The sequence below is a fragment of the Helicoverpa zea genome, chromosome 8 (genome assembly GCF_022581195.2).
Source record: "Helicoverpa zea isolate HzStark_Cry1AcR chromosome 8, ilHelZeax1.1, whole genome shotgun sequence".
NCBI lineage: Eukaryota > Metazoa > Arthropoda > Insecta > Lepidoptera > Noctuidae > Helicoverpa > Helicoverpa zea.
In genome coordinates this window covers 5,922,153-5,939,087 of record NC_061459.1, presented here as the reverse complement: position 1 = coordinate 5,939,087, position 16,935 = coordinate 5,922,153, and the positions used below count along the sequence as shown (strand labels likewise).

General features: G+C 37.2%; 1 protein-coding gene across 3 annotated transcripts; it reads right to left on the bottom strand.

The window, feature by feature from the left end:
- Positions 1-7,819: 7,819 nt before the first annotated feature.
- Positions 7,820-16,279, bottom strand: LOC124632770 (delta-sarcoglycan-like). 3 transcript variants are annotated; one of them, XM_047167730.1, is made up of 6 exons: positions 16,102-16,279; positions 10,692-10,971; positions 10,007-10,196; positions 9,259-9,451; positions 8,913-9,036; positions 7,820-8,829 (listed from the first exon to the last, which is right to left on the bottom strand). In XM_047167730.1, the coding sequence occupies exons 2-6, from the start codon at positions 10,929-10,931 to the stop codon at positions 8,641-8,643; spliced, it is 936 nt and encodes a 311-aa protein (XP_047023686.1). In that variant the 5' UTR covers positions 10,932-10,971; positions 16,102-16,279; the 3' UTR covers positions 7,820-8,640. The 3 variants fall into 3 exon arrangements, with proteins under 3 accessions (XP_047023686.1, XP_047023685.1, XP_047023684.1); XM_047167729.1 differs by lacking the exon at positions 16,102-16,279 and adding an exon at positions 15,761-15,889; XM_047167728.1 differs by lacking the exon at positions 16,102-16,279 and adding an exon at positions 14,999-15,403.
- Positions 16,280-16,935: the final 656 nt, after the last annotated feature.

The window sequence follows — 16,935 nt, the reverse complement described above, 5'->3', positions numbered from 1 at the left end:
CCTTTGACATTGAAGTTCCCGCTATTGTGAATTGTTTCAGCGGAACATTCCGCTATTGGAGCAGTAATAACGTTTGTTCAAGAAATTCAAACGTGAAACTATTGCGAGGCGCGTTCGAGGGTGCGCGCCGTGGCATAAACGTCGCCGCGATATTGTGCGATGTACAGTCGACACACCGCACACCACCCAGCCATTTGCACAAACATTCACTCCAAAACATAACAGTTACCATCTAGAAATTGATTTCGTAAAACGTATGGCTTTGATAGAACGCCAACTTGTCGAAAGCGATAAAAATATCGCGATTTACATGAGTCGTCGCAACATGTGTCAGTCTTATCGTGACTTCTGTTACATGCAATGTTGCTCGTTATTTTTGATAGGTGAGAAGGTACATACAACATGTTTTGAAAGCTGTGATGTTTGGCATAACAATTGCGGAGTAAAATAATTTTCGCATCGAATGACGCCAAAGATGAAGTGATTACACTTCATGTCTTTGGAAAAACAATTTAATCCACATGTTTGTGTTTGCGGAACGGCCGCAGCAGTCGTTGCTATTGAGAACCGAAATGTCACAATGAGTAGAAAGAGCCCTTGTTGATGAAGCTGTGTTCGACACGGAGCAGGGGGTGAGGTGAGATTGCGACCCTTCTGATTACACAATGTTGGCTTTCATCCCTTGTGCAAGTCGCGCACCGGAAATCTTTTGTGATTCGACTTCGGTTATTGTGGCGTGGCATACTAATACGGCGTAGGTGACGCCGCTGAAATATGTGACGAGTTGAAACCACAGGCCACCTCTCATTTCATACTCCACACGTAATAAACGTACCGGCTGAAGAATACCGTGCAAATTGACGCCTCTATGTGCCTCATAGGAATTGGGTATGTCACTTGCACAAAATCTTTCAATAAGAATTTTCTATTTATATTTACTCATTTATTTAAACAGCCTGTGAAAATTAAAATAATCTAAATTGAAATGATAATGAAAATTAATATGATATATAGACAGTAATGGCCTTACTACAAAAACTTTAAACCCTGTTTTACACTTGTCTAATAAAATTTTGGCTGCAAAATGAACCATATGTCAACGTCATAATTTGACATTTTTTTAGACAAGGCATAAACTGACGTTTAAAAGTTTTTGTGGTAAGGCGGTAAGAGTTCCGTCAGGTGTTTAACAACACTAAACAGACCAGAGTGCACCTCTCCACTTCTCGAATCCGCGGTTCCGCGAGCGAGCTTTACCGGCAAGCCACCAAACCGCAGTCTTGTTGACTCTCAGAACGCGGGCTACAGTAAAACTAACTTTTGTAAACTTACTAGTACTCGTAAGCTACATATAAGTATAGACGTGAAAGATAACACAAATTAATTTAAACTTAAAACCGGCCAACGCGAGTCGGACTCGCGCACGAAGGGATCCGTACCATTATTTAAAATCACGTTTGTTGTACGGGAGCCCTTCAAAATATTTATTTTATTCTAGTTTTCAGTATTTGTTGTTATAGCGGCAACAGAAATACATCATTTGTGAAAATTTCAACTCTCTAACTGTCGTAGTTCACGAGATACATCCCTGGTGACAGACGGACAGACGGGCGGACGGACGGACGGACAGAGGAGCGAAAACAATAGGGTCCCGTTTTACCCTACGGAACCCTAAAAAGGAACTGATACTTAACCAAACTCTGGACTTTACTTCACGCACCAGTGTTAACAGTTGTATTAGCTTTCTTAAGCTTGATGTTTTTGTCCTGCATGTAACGCTGAGAGTAGCCAGCTTATCCGGCAGCGGGCAAGAACTAAATTAAATTTGTGCCGCCTGTCGCGCTCATGATCTAGTGGAGTCTGAAGTCACAGGTCACTCGCACACTTCACTTGCTTTGTAGACACCCAGTGCAGTGTGTGATGCTACATCGAAATGAATCTAGTGTATATTGTATATGTTTATTTTTTGTGAGTACAAAGTGCGTGAAAAAACATAATTGATTAGCTTTTGTATTTAAAATAAAAGTAATTACACGAATTTAGATGCTAACGAGTATTGTTTACTTTACATCTGTCCCGCTACATGGCCACATAAGGGCATTGCCAGTATTGTAGAAGTACGAACAGTTGCCAGTATTGCAGCTTACTGTAAGCATAAGACGTTCGGAGCAAATGTCTCGTTAAGGTAAACCCGAGCTAATTTACTTACGTCATTAATTATTATAATGGCTGAAGCTGAAAACACAGCTGCTTATTCCTCCTTTTGGGTATAGGCTAGCAAAGCCATAAATAGTCTAGTTTGAATAAATTAAAACTAATAACGGAAAACTTGCATTGCAACAAAACTTGAAACCATTTCACACCCAACACTACGGACTAAAAACAAAAATCTTTCGTTCACTCAGATATGTTCCATAAATTCCAATAAGTAATCGTATCATCGTCCCTTTTTACGTTAAACCCTAAAATTGCCACAATAATATTAAAGAAAGACGAAGAAACTGTAATCCAAGACAAACTTACATTCTTGGGAAAAGGATTTAAGTCAGTATGTCAGAAGCTCTCCCGGAGTGTGTCTCTTCTCTGATAAGAATACGTAAGAGCATAAAAATAAAAGTTCACATCGAAGGAACGGGAAAATGTCGCCGAATAATATTTGGGATTCCAGTTTTATTTGACTGCAGACCCTCTGCGAATGGGGACAGAGATTTCCCGAGATGGCCCTATCAAACATTTATGGAGTAGCTACATAAAAGGACAACACTTAAGAACAGTTTCAATAAGTGTTCGACGTAACACGAGCGTAACGATATTACCAACGACGCATAAAACTTCATGGCTTCGTTTGAATCTAACATTTAACTAACGACACGAACATTTTTAGTACGCTTTTCTCATAAAAGTCATATGCTGCGAATACACGAGGCTCATAAGTTAATCAATGCGGTTAATTAAGTTCGCGTATATCATGCGAGTGACTACATGCCAGTAATCAAAACATGTCAGCTCGCAGGCTATTAAGAGATTATCTAATCGCTACACGAACCACTAGCTATTGTACTTAGTTATGCCCATGTTACTTGCCACGCCATTGTGTCATACCTAATTAGTAATTAAGAGAAATGTCTCTTCACTGCAGCTAATTACAAACAAACATGTGCGTCTGAATAAAAATGTTGCTGTGAAATGCAAGAAAACAGACGTTCACGACGCAGGGCTCATTATTGAAATAGTTTGAAAACTTTTAAAAATGTGAGAAAAAAATGTTATTTTCAGTTATGCATAGGTATGTTACTCGCACTCGTTACTCGAATAAAACTATCGGAAGACAAAAGAAACGTATGAATTTTGCCAGTGTTTGAAGACAAACCGTTTAGATATCGATGCGGTTTGACCGAGCGCGAGCGCGAGTAGCTCGTATAAATGCAAATCAGCCGATTGTAGTCTTGCCTTGATTAATTTAAAACATTTACCAGTACCCTCTTACTCTTAGCGGCTGCTCTTTAGTTTCATTGAAGCTACCATTTGTTTCACCGTCTACAAATACATACGTCTTTTTATTTTTCAGGAATAATAACTGTTCAATATTTGATGGCAGCTCAAACGTTGCCTTTTCACTTCTTTGTCACATCGTTCATATAATATTTATAGTTACCTACTGTAACAAAGAAATTCCATTTTGGGGCAAATGCGCAAATAGTTCGACGTTTGAATTTCCCCTGTGTAAATGTTATTACAGTACGTTCCGTTAGTGTGTTGCAGGTGAAACATTCCGCAATAACAGGCAAGTCGGTGCCTTGACAAAGTGGGATTGCCATATAATGCCGGAGTCCCGGAGAGGAAGCCCCGCGCGCGCCGCCTTGTCTTCACAATACATTTGCATAAGCGAAACATGCTAAATCGTAAATCGGTACCACCGCCATCATACTTTAATAAAAAAAGAAACGATCACAATATTAAAGTGTCTGCCACTTCAATATTTCATTTTAAGATAATTAAATTTCAATGTGTATCAATCAAAGTTTATGTTCACCGTAATCACCTGAGCGGACCTGTAATTTTTTCGAAAACAAAATTAACTAAGTTACCTTGGTAAGTAAGACTGATAGACATTTGTGAGGGTCTCAGGCAGGAAAATGCTGTGATTGACATTTTATTAATGATGGTTTGTAATTGATGTATTTAAATATAACGTTCATTAGAGTTTTCCCAGAAGCTTTGCATACACATTTATATTTTTGGATGTTATGAAGCTTTTTTATTTTAATTTAGTTTTTTTTTATACGCATCCTACATTTATTGAGAATGTAAATAATTAATTTAAAATCTCTTAAAATTTAAGGCTAAATACAGTTTCGAATTCAGAAGTTCAGAGTTGGTTATAGTATTTTGTTCTCCATACATATGAGGAACAAGACTACCTAATTTAATTAAAGACACAAAAAATTGCTTTTGATATAAATAGCTCAATATGTAAACGATTCAGAAAGGAGCTAACATGGAGATAACGAGAAAAAAAATAAGCCGTATGTCGTTTCCTCTTCACTCCTGGCGCGAGCCGTGAGATTATCACGCGCGCCGTGATTATGATTAAGCGTACCACCAGCCGTGGAAAAAGTGCCAAGAATAAAATTAAAATTACATTTTGTGCGTCCTCATTACACTTTTATACCTTCAGGAAAATGTGTTAGCATTATATTTGTACTGTTATACATAGGTATATATCTGTTTAATGTACGTAGCCCATAAATATTATTTTACTAACTTCATTTAACACCTGTTTTTGGTAAAGAGGAGAATAACTGCTGAATATGAACAGATATGTTTTTTCCTGTTTTACATAGTACAAGTACAGTTAGCATAGCGTTACGTAAATACTGGTTGCAGACAGGTATCGTGGCCAGGTGGCTTTAACAGCCGTATTTGTCATCCGCGCACCAACTCCCAAATGTTCCTATTTATCACAAATTTGATATTTATCTACTGTTTCTTGTATTGTAAATACTATGTGATTCAGTTTGTAGGAGCCATGTTTAAATGGCTGGGTAACTTACGGTTTTAATTAAATATTTGAGCTTCTAAACTACATATTTTATTAAATGACATGGTTCAATTAGTTCATTAGTTATTTTGTATTTTTTTTTCTGTCACAAATATTTAATTTCAATAACCTATTTAGACTAAAACTTTAACTCTGCTTTTTGCAAAGTTAAAATTTTTCAAAATATGAAAGTACAGACAAAACTGAAATAAAATCACACAAATATATTTGAAGTGGCATCACAAACATTATGTATAGTTTCCCGCAAGGCGACGGCAGAGGGCGCCATCCACAAATAGTGAGTGTAAGGGTCGTTTTGTTCGGCGAAGTTTTTATACTGTGTACGCCTGGCCACATAACGAGCACCTGCGGCCTCATCTACATAATGTGGACAAGTCGATGAACTCCGAGCTGGACACTTTCTGCTTCAGTCCGCAACTTGCCGGCCGACCACAGTCTTATTTCTAAACAATTTCCTTCGTGGCTACCAAAAATACATCATTTAAACACGTTTTCAATTATTGTAGACACCTGTGAAAGAATGTGAAAAAAAATCGTGGTAACCTAGTGGGCAAAGAACCAACCTCTCAAGTATGAGGGCGCGGGTTCGATTCCAGGTCAGGCAAGTACCAATGCAACTTTTCTAAGTTTGTATGTACTTTCTAAGTATATCTTAGACACCAATGACTGTGTTTCGGATGGCACGTTAAACTGTAGGTCCCGGCTGTCATTGAACATCCTTGGCAGTCGTTACGGGTAGTCAGAAGCCAGTAAGTCTGACACTAGTCTAACCTAGTCTAGGGGGTATTGGGTTGCCCGGTTAACTGGGTTGAGGAGGTCAGATAGGCAGTCGCTTCTTATAAGCACTGGTACTCAACTGAATCCGGTTAGACTGGAAGCCGACCCCAATATGGTTGGGAAAAAGGCTCGGAGGATGGACCTGTGAAAGAATGCACCTGATGGAAAATCCCGTTTCGTTTGTTCTGCGAAGCCGACAGAATCAGATTCGCAGACAACATTTATTAGTAGTAATGGTGACATTAATGTAGAATAATATATTCTTGTGTTTGCTGTTCGTGTTTCGCGTCTTCAGACTTTGCAGGTGGATTTTCGTAAGTTGCTAAAATGCAGCCAACGATCATAAGTGAATAATTACAATTTAAAAGACCAAGCCTAGATTTTTTTATCTTAGTTATTTTCTGCTAGAAAATTTATGATCTGAAGGGTATTTTCGTTAGGAAGATTAAGATTATCTAAATAATTAACATATAAAAAAAAAAAACTTTACAGACTCGGCAAAACTATAACAGTAATAAAAATAGCAACTTTTTTAAATTTTGAAATTCTAATTTATAATCCTAATAAGACGGAACAGAAAACAAAAAACGAAACATATGAGCATGTCGTGTGTAATGGGAGGTGATCTGATAAAACGGCAGGCCGTAATGCTATAGGGAGCGCATTTAAAAGGTATCCGGAGAGTCGTAAAGAAACTTGTGCCCTTAGCGACAAATGAAACAACGGGGAAAACGGAAACTTGTAACATTCCACAACAAACGTAAGCAGTGTCGTTGGGGATATGCTAACATCTTACATGACCGAAACACAATTCAATTTCTTTAAAGTTGTCTTATGGAAAATCTGCCGGCACTTTCTTTGACGCTCCGCGATTGTTCTGTAACATTTTATTGCTCAAAAGATTGGATAAACAAACAAAAATCAAAATGTGTACCAATATTTGCACTCGATTGTCTTTGTTTATTGAGTCGTAACTAAAAAAAAGTGTCGTGAAATAAATGTAACAGTTCACAGCTCCTTTATGTCACGGAGGATAAAGTAAACAAATAAAATTCAGTCTCAACGAGTGTGTTCCTTCGGCTCGTCTTCCCTTTGAGTATAGTCGTTGCGTTATTATTTGCACGGAATACGATTTACATATAGATAGCACGCATAGACACATTCCCGCTGAGTGGCTGCAATTATCTAATATAGGTATCTGGATCTACGCACTTATAGGATTATGGGAAGCTGCGGTCTTGATTGGTGTTGTTGTAATTTGGGGTGAACGGATAGGTTATCATACCATTACACTTATGTTCGAATGAATGATTTTGTTTATTAGTTACGATAGATTTACTCGATTTAATTTACTGTGTTTATAATCTTTTAATGACGTTGATATAAATACACAAAATAATTCTACTTTTTGTCTTTGTACATTTATTTGTGTATTCAATTCCAAGCAATTGTAAAAGCGCAAAGCCAACGGTTACGGAATTAGCTAATTACTCAAACAACTGAAACCGCACCGTATTGAATCGAGGACGTGTACGAAGTAAGCAAAATTCTAAAGATGCAATCCTAATGTTGCCCCTCGTTAACAGCGGCAGCGCGGGAAAAAAGCGACAGAAACAGAACGTTGTCGTTGCGGTTTCAATTAGGGTGGTCGGCGGCTAGCTCTAATTACCGAGGACGCGGTGCGGTGCGGCGCGGTCCGGTCGCGAGCCGCGGCTGCGATGCTCCCCACACTAATCACTCGCTTGGGATTTTAACCCGTGTGGATATTTAGGAATTAGCTCGTTTATGATATTTCGAATTCTGCTCAGTAGTGTAGGTAAACTGCTCAGTACTTATGCATTGAACTGCATCATTCGTTAATTAACATTTTATCCAAATACACGAGTTTGTATTTGGGAAATTTCTGTATTTCAGATGTATTAGTTATGACCTAGTCTTAGATCTAAAGTTATCTCATTATTTTGAAAATAAAACAAACCGTTTCTATTATACATATTTATTAACAATTTAAAATGCGTAGGTACTAACCAACATGCAACATGATCTACAAATTGGCTATTTTCTTGAATGGCCCGAGCAATTTCTCTTCAGGCCATTTACATTGTGCGTTCCAATCGCTATTCCGTAACACTCGCGTCCTGCCGCGGGATCACGTCTAGTATAATACAAATGCACGCTCGCATCGCATTAGATTTTATCTTAATGGTAGAAAAGTAAACCTTTGACATACGCTTTTGAATTTATAAAATTAACCTCAACATTTAATTGCGGTAGTCTTTAGTTTTCAGGTTGATTTAATTATTCACAGACGCTGAAACATAACAAAATGTAACAAATCTTACTTATTTCTATTATGACTCACTAAAATGACTAGTTGTTATAGATATGTACTACATGACAATAACGTTCTTAATTCTATGAGAATGATTCATTATTTGCTACAGAATATCTGTTTGCATAAGGCGACTAATCATAAGAGCTCGTAAAAGGCATACATTCAAGTATATAATTGACTAAAAGTGCAACTAAACTCTATTTTGTTAAAATACAGTCTATATTTAAGTACAATATGTAAATGCTTTAAGTATTTTTAGTTTTATAAAATTCCGATGTGCAAAATGTAAAAATCTGTTTAAATCTATTTATAAACAGTAATTTTTATATCTAATACGTATTTTCAACTAACAATATTTTTGTTTCTTATTTGGAATATTTTCAGCTTATCTAAGATATTTCACTATCTATTTGGCACTATGGTCAGTGTTGGCTATGACTAGGTGCATCATAATCGTGTTCGGTCATCATCGACACAGTTCGGTGTCGTCGTCGTGCGCTACGCACGGCGACTCCGGCGCGGCCAGGAATAGTTTCCCCGTCGCACACGCACACAGCTGGTACACTTTAGTACTTCTCACGTTTTTATTAGGCGTCTCAGTTCTTACAGCTTCTTTTAAATTATTGATCACTATATTTTGAGCGTTGAGTTTGATCTGAAATTAAAATATGACATTGAATTGACATTGATAAATTAGAATTTGATATTTTGCAATGAAGTAGAAAATATAGTACTTACAGCACCAACGACTGAGTCTAGTTTGATATTGCCGTGCGATGTAATGTCAATTTTGCCTGCTCTGCTCTCGAGGAATATGTTCTCTGGCGCTCTCAAGTCTAACCGCCTTGTTAGAGATTCCAACCTGGATCGGAAATTTGCTATTAAATTCTTTGTTACAAAATATGCAATATTGTATGTTTACTCTTATAGATAAACTGGCCTTATTGCCAGCATTTTACCCGGCCCAGTCTTGCATTCGATGTGGCTAGTTTTTTTTTTGCATATAGCTTTGCATACATAGTTGATGGTAATACATAGAATGCTGGCCAAAGGTATTTGTGGAATACATATAAGGGCTACGTACTGCAGATCAAAAGCGGGAGGCGCTCTCACGACAGGCACTTGCACGGCACTGCGCACGTTGATGCCGCCGGGCCCGTCGACCGCCAGCGAGTCGGAGAAGACTCGCACCTCGTCCCGCGCCGCCGAGAACACCGGCCCGCCACGCGAGTCGCGCACGTGTAGCGCGCGACCGCTGAATTCAAGGTGATCGCGCTCTGAAATGGTTGCCACGAATACTTAAATAAAATAAACCTTTTTTAGAAACTATCGTTATTAAAATTAAAAAGGATAAAAGCTTTAACCGCCTAAGTTTTAATTAAAGTAGGTAACATAATTATTTGTCAGCTATCATTGAATAGTCGGTTGGTATTTCGAACCAAAACTTTAAATCTCCGAAGCAACAAATTGTTTTTAGTTTTGGTTACAAATATGACCTCTTGACTACGATCGCTACGAGACTGGCTTTTTCGTAGCAATCGTAGCTGCTACGAATCGTAGAGGTAGTATTTACAAGCAGTGTAAAAATCTATAAAACCAGTAACTACTTTTTGTAAAACTTATTTATACTGTCTTATTGAGCAAGTTTTAAGCATCGATAAAATTTGTAACTAAGTCATTTGGTATTTATTTAGTGTTAAAACTCGTTTGGTTCATACGAGAAAATACATACGTTTTCAATCATAGATGATTTATACCAGTATCTACACGTAAATAAATCTTTGCAGTGAATTTTGAAGACAACCGTGATGAATTTAAGTAGAAGTACTCACTTATAAAGAGCTTCGAGTGTTCCGAGCTTTCAGGTTCAACGACCTGAACGCTGAAGTTGCGGTGTGAGTGGATAGTGATGGGTTGCGCAACCTGCGACGTGATGGTGGACGCCACCAGGTTGTCCACCACCCACGCCTGACCGTCCACGTGGATGCCACCTTTCACTATTCTTATTGGTCCCACTCCGTTCTGAAGACAGAAATGTCTCAGGTAGTTTTGTGCAGTTTTTTTTAATTAAAATTATACATATAGGATATTTATTCATTTTATAGCATAAAGGACATTTATTCATTTTAACAATTAATGCAATTTGTGACATTCTTTCCTAGTTTTCTTTATTAGTTATTATAAACATGAGCGGCAAAATGTTCATAAGTAATATAAAAAAAACGCGCTTACTATAGGGTTAAGATGTTAAGCATTGCTGCAAGTTTGTTTGTTAATCTATACTAATATTATAAAGAGGAAAACTTTGTTTGTTTGCTTGTAATGGATACTACTGGACCGATTTTAAATATTCTTTCACCATTAGAAAGCTATATTATCTGCGAGTAACATAGGCTATATTATATCCCGGTGCGGGCAGTAGCTCCCACGGACGCGGGTGAAACCGCGGGAAAACGGCTGGAATGTTAATATCTATGTAAATAAAAATAACGATATATATCAAACATAAAATCTTACCATAGTGAGCTTCAAAGCGCCGACTATCCACAAGGTGAGCGCAATGTTCAGAAACACGAGGATCATTAAGAACACCAGTATGGCGTATAGAGTGGTTCTTCTCCAGCCTTTGGTGAATACCGTGGCAAGGCAGCCTTTACTGGAGGTGTTCTCAGTGGCCACGGCTGCTGGTGGCGGCTCACCAGTAGGCGTGCAGCCCCATCCGCGGATGACGTTTGTGCTCGTACCCTCGACGCTCATGTTTTCTTAGATTGATGGTATTGAAATCGTGTGAATATAACTGAAACAATAAATAAATATCGGTAAGCTATTTATTAGCTTGAGTTATGGATGCTAACACATCTTATTAACTATTTATATACTTTACTATATTTAATGTTCTTATTAATACATATTATAACATCTATGACATTAGTTAATTAATGTATTGATAAGTTTATTTTTAAAATAATAAATTAAATACTTTTTGGTGTAAAATAGAACATTCAGACTTCTTAGTAAAGGCTAAAGATACATTTAAAATAACAAAAACTTCTACATTTTAGAATTTTAAATATATTGTTTGGCCCCTTAGTGAAACAACACCTCAAGAGATGTAAGATCGATAAGTCAGGTAGGACTTATGCAACTGTTGTGCCCAGGGGCCCGCCATAGCCACCTGCACCCCGGCTTTGTTCTACATGAATGCAGAAATTGCACATTGATTCTCAAATAAATCAAACTTTTATAAGTCTGAAATATACGTTTACAGTGCACAGCTATACCACGGACTGGGGTTATTTGTAAACGTTGCAGTAATTGCTTCGCTAACTGTTAATCAAGTAAGATATATAATTATCATTGCCGCTAAATAGATCTAAGGTCGACCAATTAACAAAATTGCTCACAGTTTACCTATGTACATTACTGATATAGTGTTTGGCTAACTCTCAAATTAGTTCAGATTACTAAGAGAAAATCTGGGGAATCTGGAGTTACGTAACTATTATACTTTCATACACCGCGATATAATATCGAGAACACGTCTCGACCCACTGAAGCCAGCTGTACAAATATCTACCTACTCTTCAGCGTGATTTTTCAATTAGTTGGCTTGTAATTGAATGAAAAACAAGGTAGAGCGAGACAAAACTTGCAGATAAAGCGCACAGTACTAATGAACGGCGCACAGCGAGCACCCACTAATGAATATAACACTGGAGCTTTTCGAAAAACATCCATTAAGTAGGCCGAATGTTGTTATTAACTGTTCTCAGAAATCTTCTCTGCTAATTTATTTTACTGGCCTGTAATGCATTATTTAAGATGCGCCTGACTTCATTGAACATGTCTAAAACGGTTGATGTGATAAATAAATTACAGTTTTTGGGAACTATACAGTTAAATCTGAGGTGGTGTCAGTTAAAGTAATATTTTAGTGTAGCCTTTAGACAGATTTGTTTTGAATGTTTACCATAGTAAAAATATGCATTACATACACATGACAATTATTTGACTTGGATCAATACGGTGAGTAGCAGAATGCCTCGAAGTATTCAAATATTCGAGTATAAAACAGAGTGCAAAAGTATCAAGTCAATTAAACTTGCAGACGGGTGAACACTGCTTATTTTTGTCGAGTTCCATGCCAATGCTCTCTGGCTATATTAAAGTCGTTTCACACATTGTTATACAAAGTAGGTACTTAAATGTAATACATTACCTAACAACTTGCAGAAACTATTTTAGGAAAGGAATGTTATATTTAGCAAACCGTGAATGTAAGTTTAAGCGAATTAATCGTATTTGAAGTTTTCTTAACAATAATGGATTTTGAAAAATATCGATTCAAGTTACCGCGTTGATTAGAATTTGTTTAGGATATTTGTTTCAAGAATTTCATTCATTAGTTTTACAGCAATAAAATTTGTTTCTTGATAAAATCTTCACAAATCAATAATAACCCGACAGTCAAGATGAACTTCTTGAATTTTTAACTCACCGCTGAAACAACCATGATTCAATAGAGAAATCGACGATGGAAGTTCTATTCTTAGGTCAGATCAAGGGCAATCACTCATAAAGACATCCTAAACGTCATGCAGATGTGTGGAATACATTCATAATGATTAACCGAAATATTGATGTACCTAGAGCTGAATCTACCAAAGGTAATTCATGAAATTATTTTACTAGAACAAACCTTACATTTTTCATGTCAAAACCAAAGTTTTATATGTATGACACAAAAGATAGTCATTGTTATAAAATAATACGGTTTAGTTTTTGAATCTAGTGAAAAATATTAGAAGTGTTCTTAAAGAACGGTTCCGTTCCACTGGCATCTAATAGTGTCTGGACCGCAATATAATATTTATAAGCTAAGCCTGAATTGCTCGAGGTCACCGTCTGGCTATACAGTCGATAAATACGAATGCAGTTCAATGCCAATTACGGTCTTAAATGCAGATTTGAGTTGCGAATGTTAGATGCATTGGAGAACCCTTTTCTTCGTTTTTATGTAGATAACTATTTTATTCGTTATTAGATCATTACTGAAAGATACTTTCAATATTTGGAGCAGCAAACATGGGACAATCTAAGTTTAGTCCGAGATCGTTGTTGTTGCTGTTGTGTTAATATGAAATTCATTCGGTACCTAGATTCTATTGTCATTACATACAGAGTGTGTCGTTCATAATCACATTAAATCCTATCACATATACTTTATGATATTCTATGGCGAATTGTAAAAAAAATAACCTAATCCATTCAGTGGTTTAACCACAGGAGTCATTTTTCGTTTTTATAATTTACAACATGATGTGTAAAGCAGAGATAAAGTTAGGAGTATCGAATGTTTGCTCAGTTGACAGCTGTCAGTTTTCAAGGGAGAATTTCAGTTGTTTGTAATGACTGATTTTTATATGGTGTTCTAATTTTCGCACATATTTATTCTGTTTACTTTGTTTGAATTTTTTTTTACTTATATTTATTTTTTATTTCTGTTAATCGACATATATTAACCAGTATATTAACGCATTTCATTTAATGTGATTATGAACGACACACCCGATATACCATACACATAATGTAGTATCTACTATATTTAATATACACTAATAGTGTATTATTAGATACTATTATGGATCTGTTCTAAACATAGAAACAATAAATTAATAAATTCTAGCACTAGATATAGGGAGATGAATAGATTATGTGCTCAGGCTCGGCCCGTCTGACCCATTTTCGTTTTTAGTTTAAAATGAACTAACAAATGCGTTCGGCTTATAATTATGACTGACTTCAAACTAAGAAAGGCACTTTTGTTTCACGCCTACATTTTGGTAGTCCAAACATTAAAATTGCATTTAACATTTTTATTGTTCCGCAAGTCTAAAATTAAACTGCAGAGCTTATTACTTCCATTATATTCATGAAGGCTATTTCCCAGTTTCTTCGAAACTTTATGAGGAATGCCTTTTACAGATATTAATTTAATTAAGTACAAGCGTTCAATGTTATTTCAATTTATTTTTATTGCATATCCAGGTAATGAATCTGGTAGTTTAGACATTATGAAAGTGCACATTCATTTTGTTTTGATAATATCTTTATTTTGTTTGCACTGCGGTGCAATCAGAAAATTATATTAAGAATGTGTAAACATATCCAAGTTATGAAGATACTGTGACTTTAAATTAATTGTTTCAATGCTAATTATCAAATTACAGAAATAATTAAGTATGGCATAATTACTTAATAACTTAAGACTGCCCTAAACAAACTAGTACATTATACTTTAGTAAGAATGTCCCATGTTCTGTCGTTAGTGTAGTGTAGTATGTCATTGCTCCTGTGTCAGCGCCGGGTAGCAGGCTTTGTGGACGAACCTGTTCACAGTACAATAGCCCACTCTAGCCGAGAATGAACATTCCTTTATATTTAAGTTTTTCCCCACATTAATATCTAGTATCTACCTACGACGTCCGACGTTGATTTTGACGTTGTTCTACTTAATCTACAGTGGCTACCTAACTAAACACAACTGCTGTGAGAGTGAGCGGCTAAATAGCTTGCAAACAATACGAACCTAACAAAGATGAATATATGATGTAATTCAAATTATAAATGTAGTATCGATACCTGTGTAGGTCAGTAAAAGTATTTGAAATAGGTACGATTAATTTACTTAAAAACTCTTACTTACATGTAAGTCTAGACACAATACAATAACAAACACACAGAAATTAAATGACATAGGTACTTTCATAAACATAATGCTGTGTAAAATAAAACATGAGCGCGTCCCGCGCAGTCAGACATACCGGTGTCTCGTCGACCGCTGTGGTTAACGCCTGGCATCGAGTATGCAAATTGTATGATAGCTGTGTTTTACGCACTTAATTAAACACAATCATAAAGCACACAGCTAATGAACTTTATTTAAACGTGAACTTTCCACTATTGCATTTGGTGTAGGGCCATTAAAACCATAACCTTGCCAAATATAACTTTTGATGGTAAACCGTAATATTTCCGGATATCTCCAAGCAAACAGTATCGTTAATATTAATTGAGCGATGCGGCCGGCTGCACCGGGCGTGTGCTGTGACTGAGACTAGGTAAATTCATAGGTGGTGGAAGCAACACTCGAAATATCTGGCGCGAAGCGAGGTGAGGCGGCGTGCTCCAGAATATAATATCAGGCAGTGGAGTGGCCTGCGCTCGAGCCCGCGCGCCCGCCCTCAGTGCGCCCATGCCGCCGTCGCCGTCGGCCCTCATAATAAACGATATAGTGCGAAAATAGAAGCGGAACGGGTATCGCTGTGCTCTCCACGTAAATAAAATACCGACGTTTGCAGCGTTCCTGTCTCTCGCTAGCCGCGTTTCTGTTTTATGAATGTCAGTAGGTACCAGCGTGGCGATCGATCTGATGGTTTAAAAATAAATGTTGCGCTTGATCCCACGTCAACGCTTGAATTTGTAAACTAAGCAAATTGGCCTGCGTGTCACAATTTGGGCAAAAAGTTTCTGCTACTGCACATATCAACACCGTATTTTAATGCACTTTTCAAATAGTAACTTACTTCGGACGTTATAATGATAAGCGCCACATTAGAGCTGTCACGCGACACAACAACTGCATCAGGCGCACTATACGTATGGCGGTGTGAGAGCGAGCTGTCTGCTCCAGCGTCATAACAACACTGGCTGCGCGAGCGACGGTGCTGCCGAATCCAGCTCGTTTTGAAGTGTTGCATTTTTAATCGGGCGCCTGTCTCGCGCGGGACATAACTCGACAACGCTCTGGATACAGCTGGGCTCCTCTCTATTACCAAGTCTAGTTAACGTTAACGTGTCATTAACTGACACGTTCATATAACTTGTAAATAATTAAAGCGGACACGACCCTGACAACAGTAATTACCTCTGTGATGCCTTCCTCGTACCGCACCGCACCGGTCTTACGTTCTTGAGATATAACTAGTGAATTTCGGAATACGGCGGGATTCATCAGTTTGTGCTTGTATAGTGTCTATCAATGAATATTAAATGTCTTCAAAATATACAGTATAGTATTGTTGAATAATATTTTAGAATTTTCCTTTTGTCTACGACTGGTCAAAGCAAACACTTGGAATAAAGAATTCGTAAACACATTTTGATAGTCAAAATTTTATGTATGTTTATATTTTTTACGATCACGACCGTCACACACCACAGTTTGCCTTCCAATATAAAAGAGAATTCAAATACTGCTTAGGTTCAACATAAAAGTTTACGTGTCCATAACAAAGTAGCGAGCGAATAATAATCCGGAATATTTCATGTCCTTTTTCGGGGATTTTTGGAAACAGCAATGAAATCATATTGGATGTCACTGAATGTTTTCATGGAAGTTTTATTGAGCTGATAAATGTCAACCCCGGGGGACAACTGCGAGGACATTTTCAGAGAAAAAGGCAATGTTACCAAAGCCTTCAGATTGTTTTTTTTTCTTATCACAAAATTACCAAATAGGTAGGCAGTTACTGTTGCGTTGATTGTGTTATCATCTGTCAGAATTAAATACACAAGTGGGTTTTAGAAAAAAATGAATGTTTATTTTTTCAATATTTGTATGTGAGATTTTTCTAAAAGGGGGAAAGAAGCAAGTGCGATTTGTTTCAGTCCCGTTTAATTCAGGGCCCGCTCCCACTCGATCCTGTTTTAGGAAACAATCCTCGTGATCCCCGCGTGATGCTGCATAATGTCGGCGCTC

Coding starts and splice junctions, on each gene's coding strand:
- LOC124632770 (XM_047167730.1), bottom strand. CDS start 10,931: ATGAGCGTCGAGGGTACGAGCACAAACGTCATCCGCGGATGGGGCTGC. Junction 9,452..10,006: donor ACACTCGAAGCTCTTTATAA/GTGAGTACTTCT, acceptor CAACCATTTCAG/AGCGCGATCACCTTGAATTC. Junction 9,037..9,258: donor CCTCCCGCTTTTGATCTGCA/GTACGTAGCCCT, acceptor TTTCCGATCCAG/GTTGGAATCTCTAACAAGGC.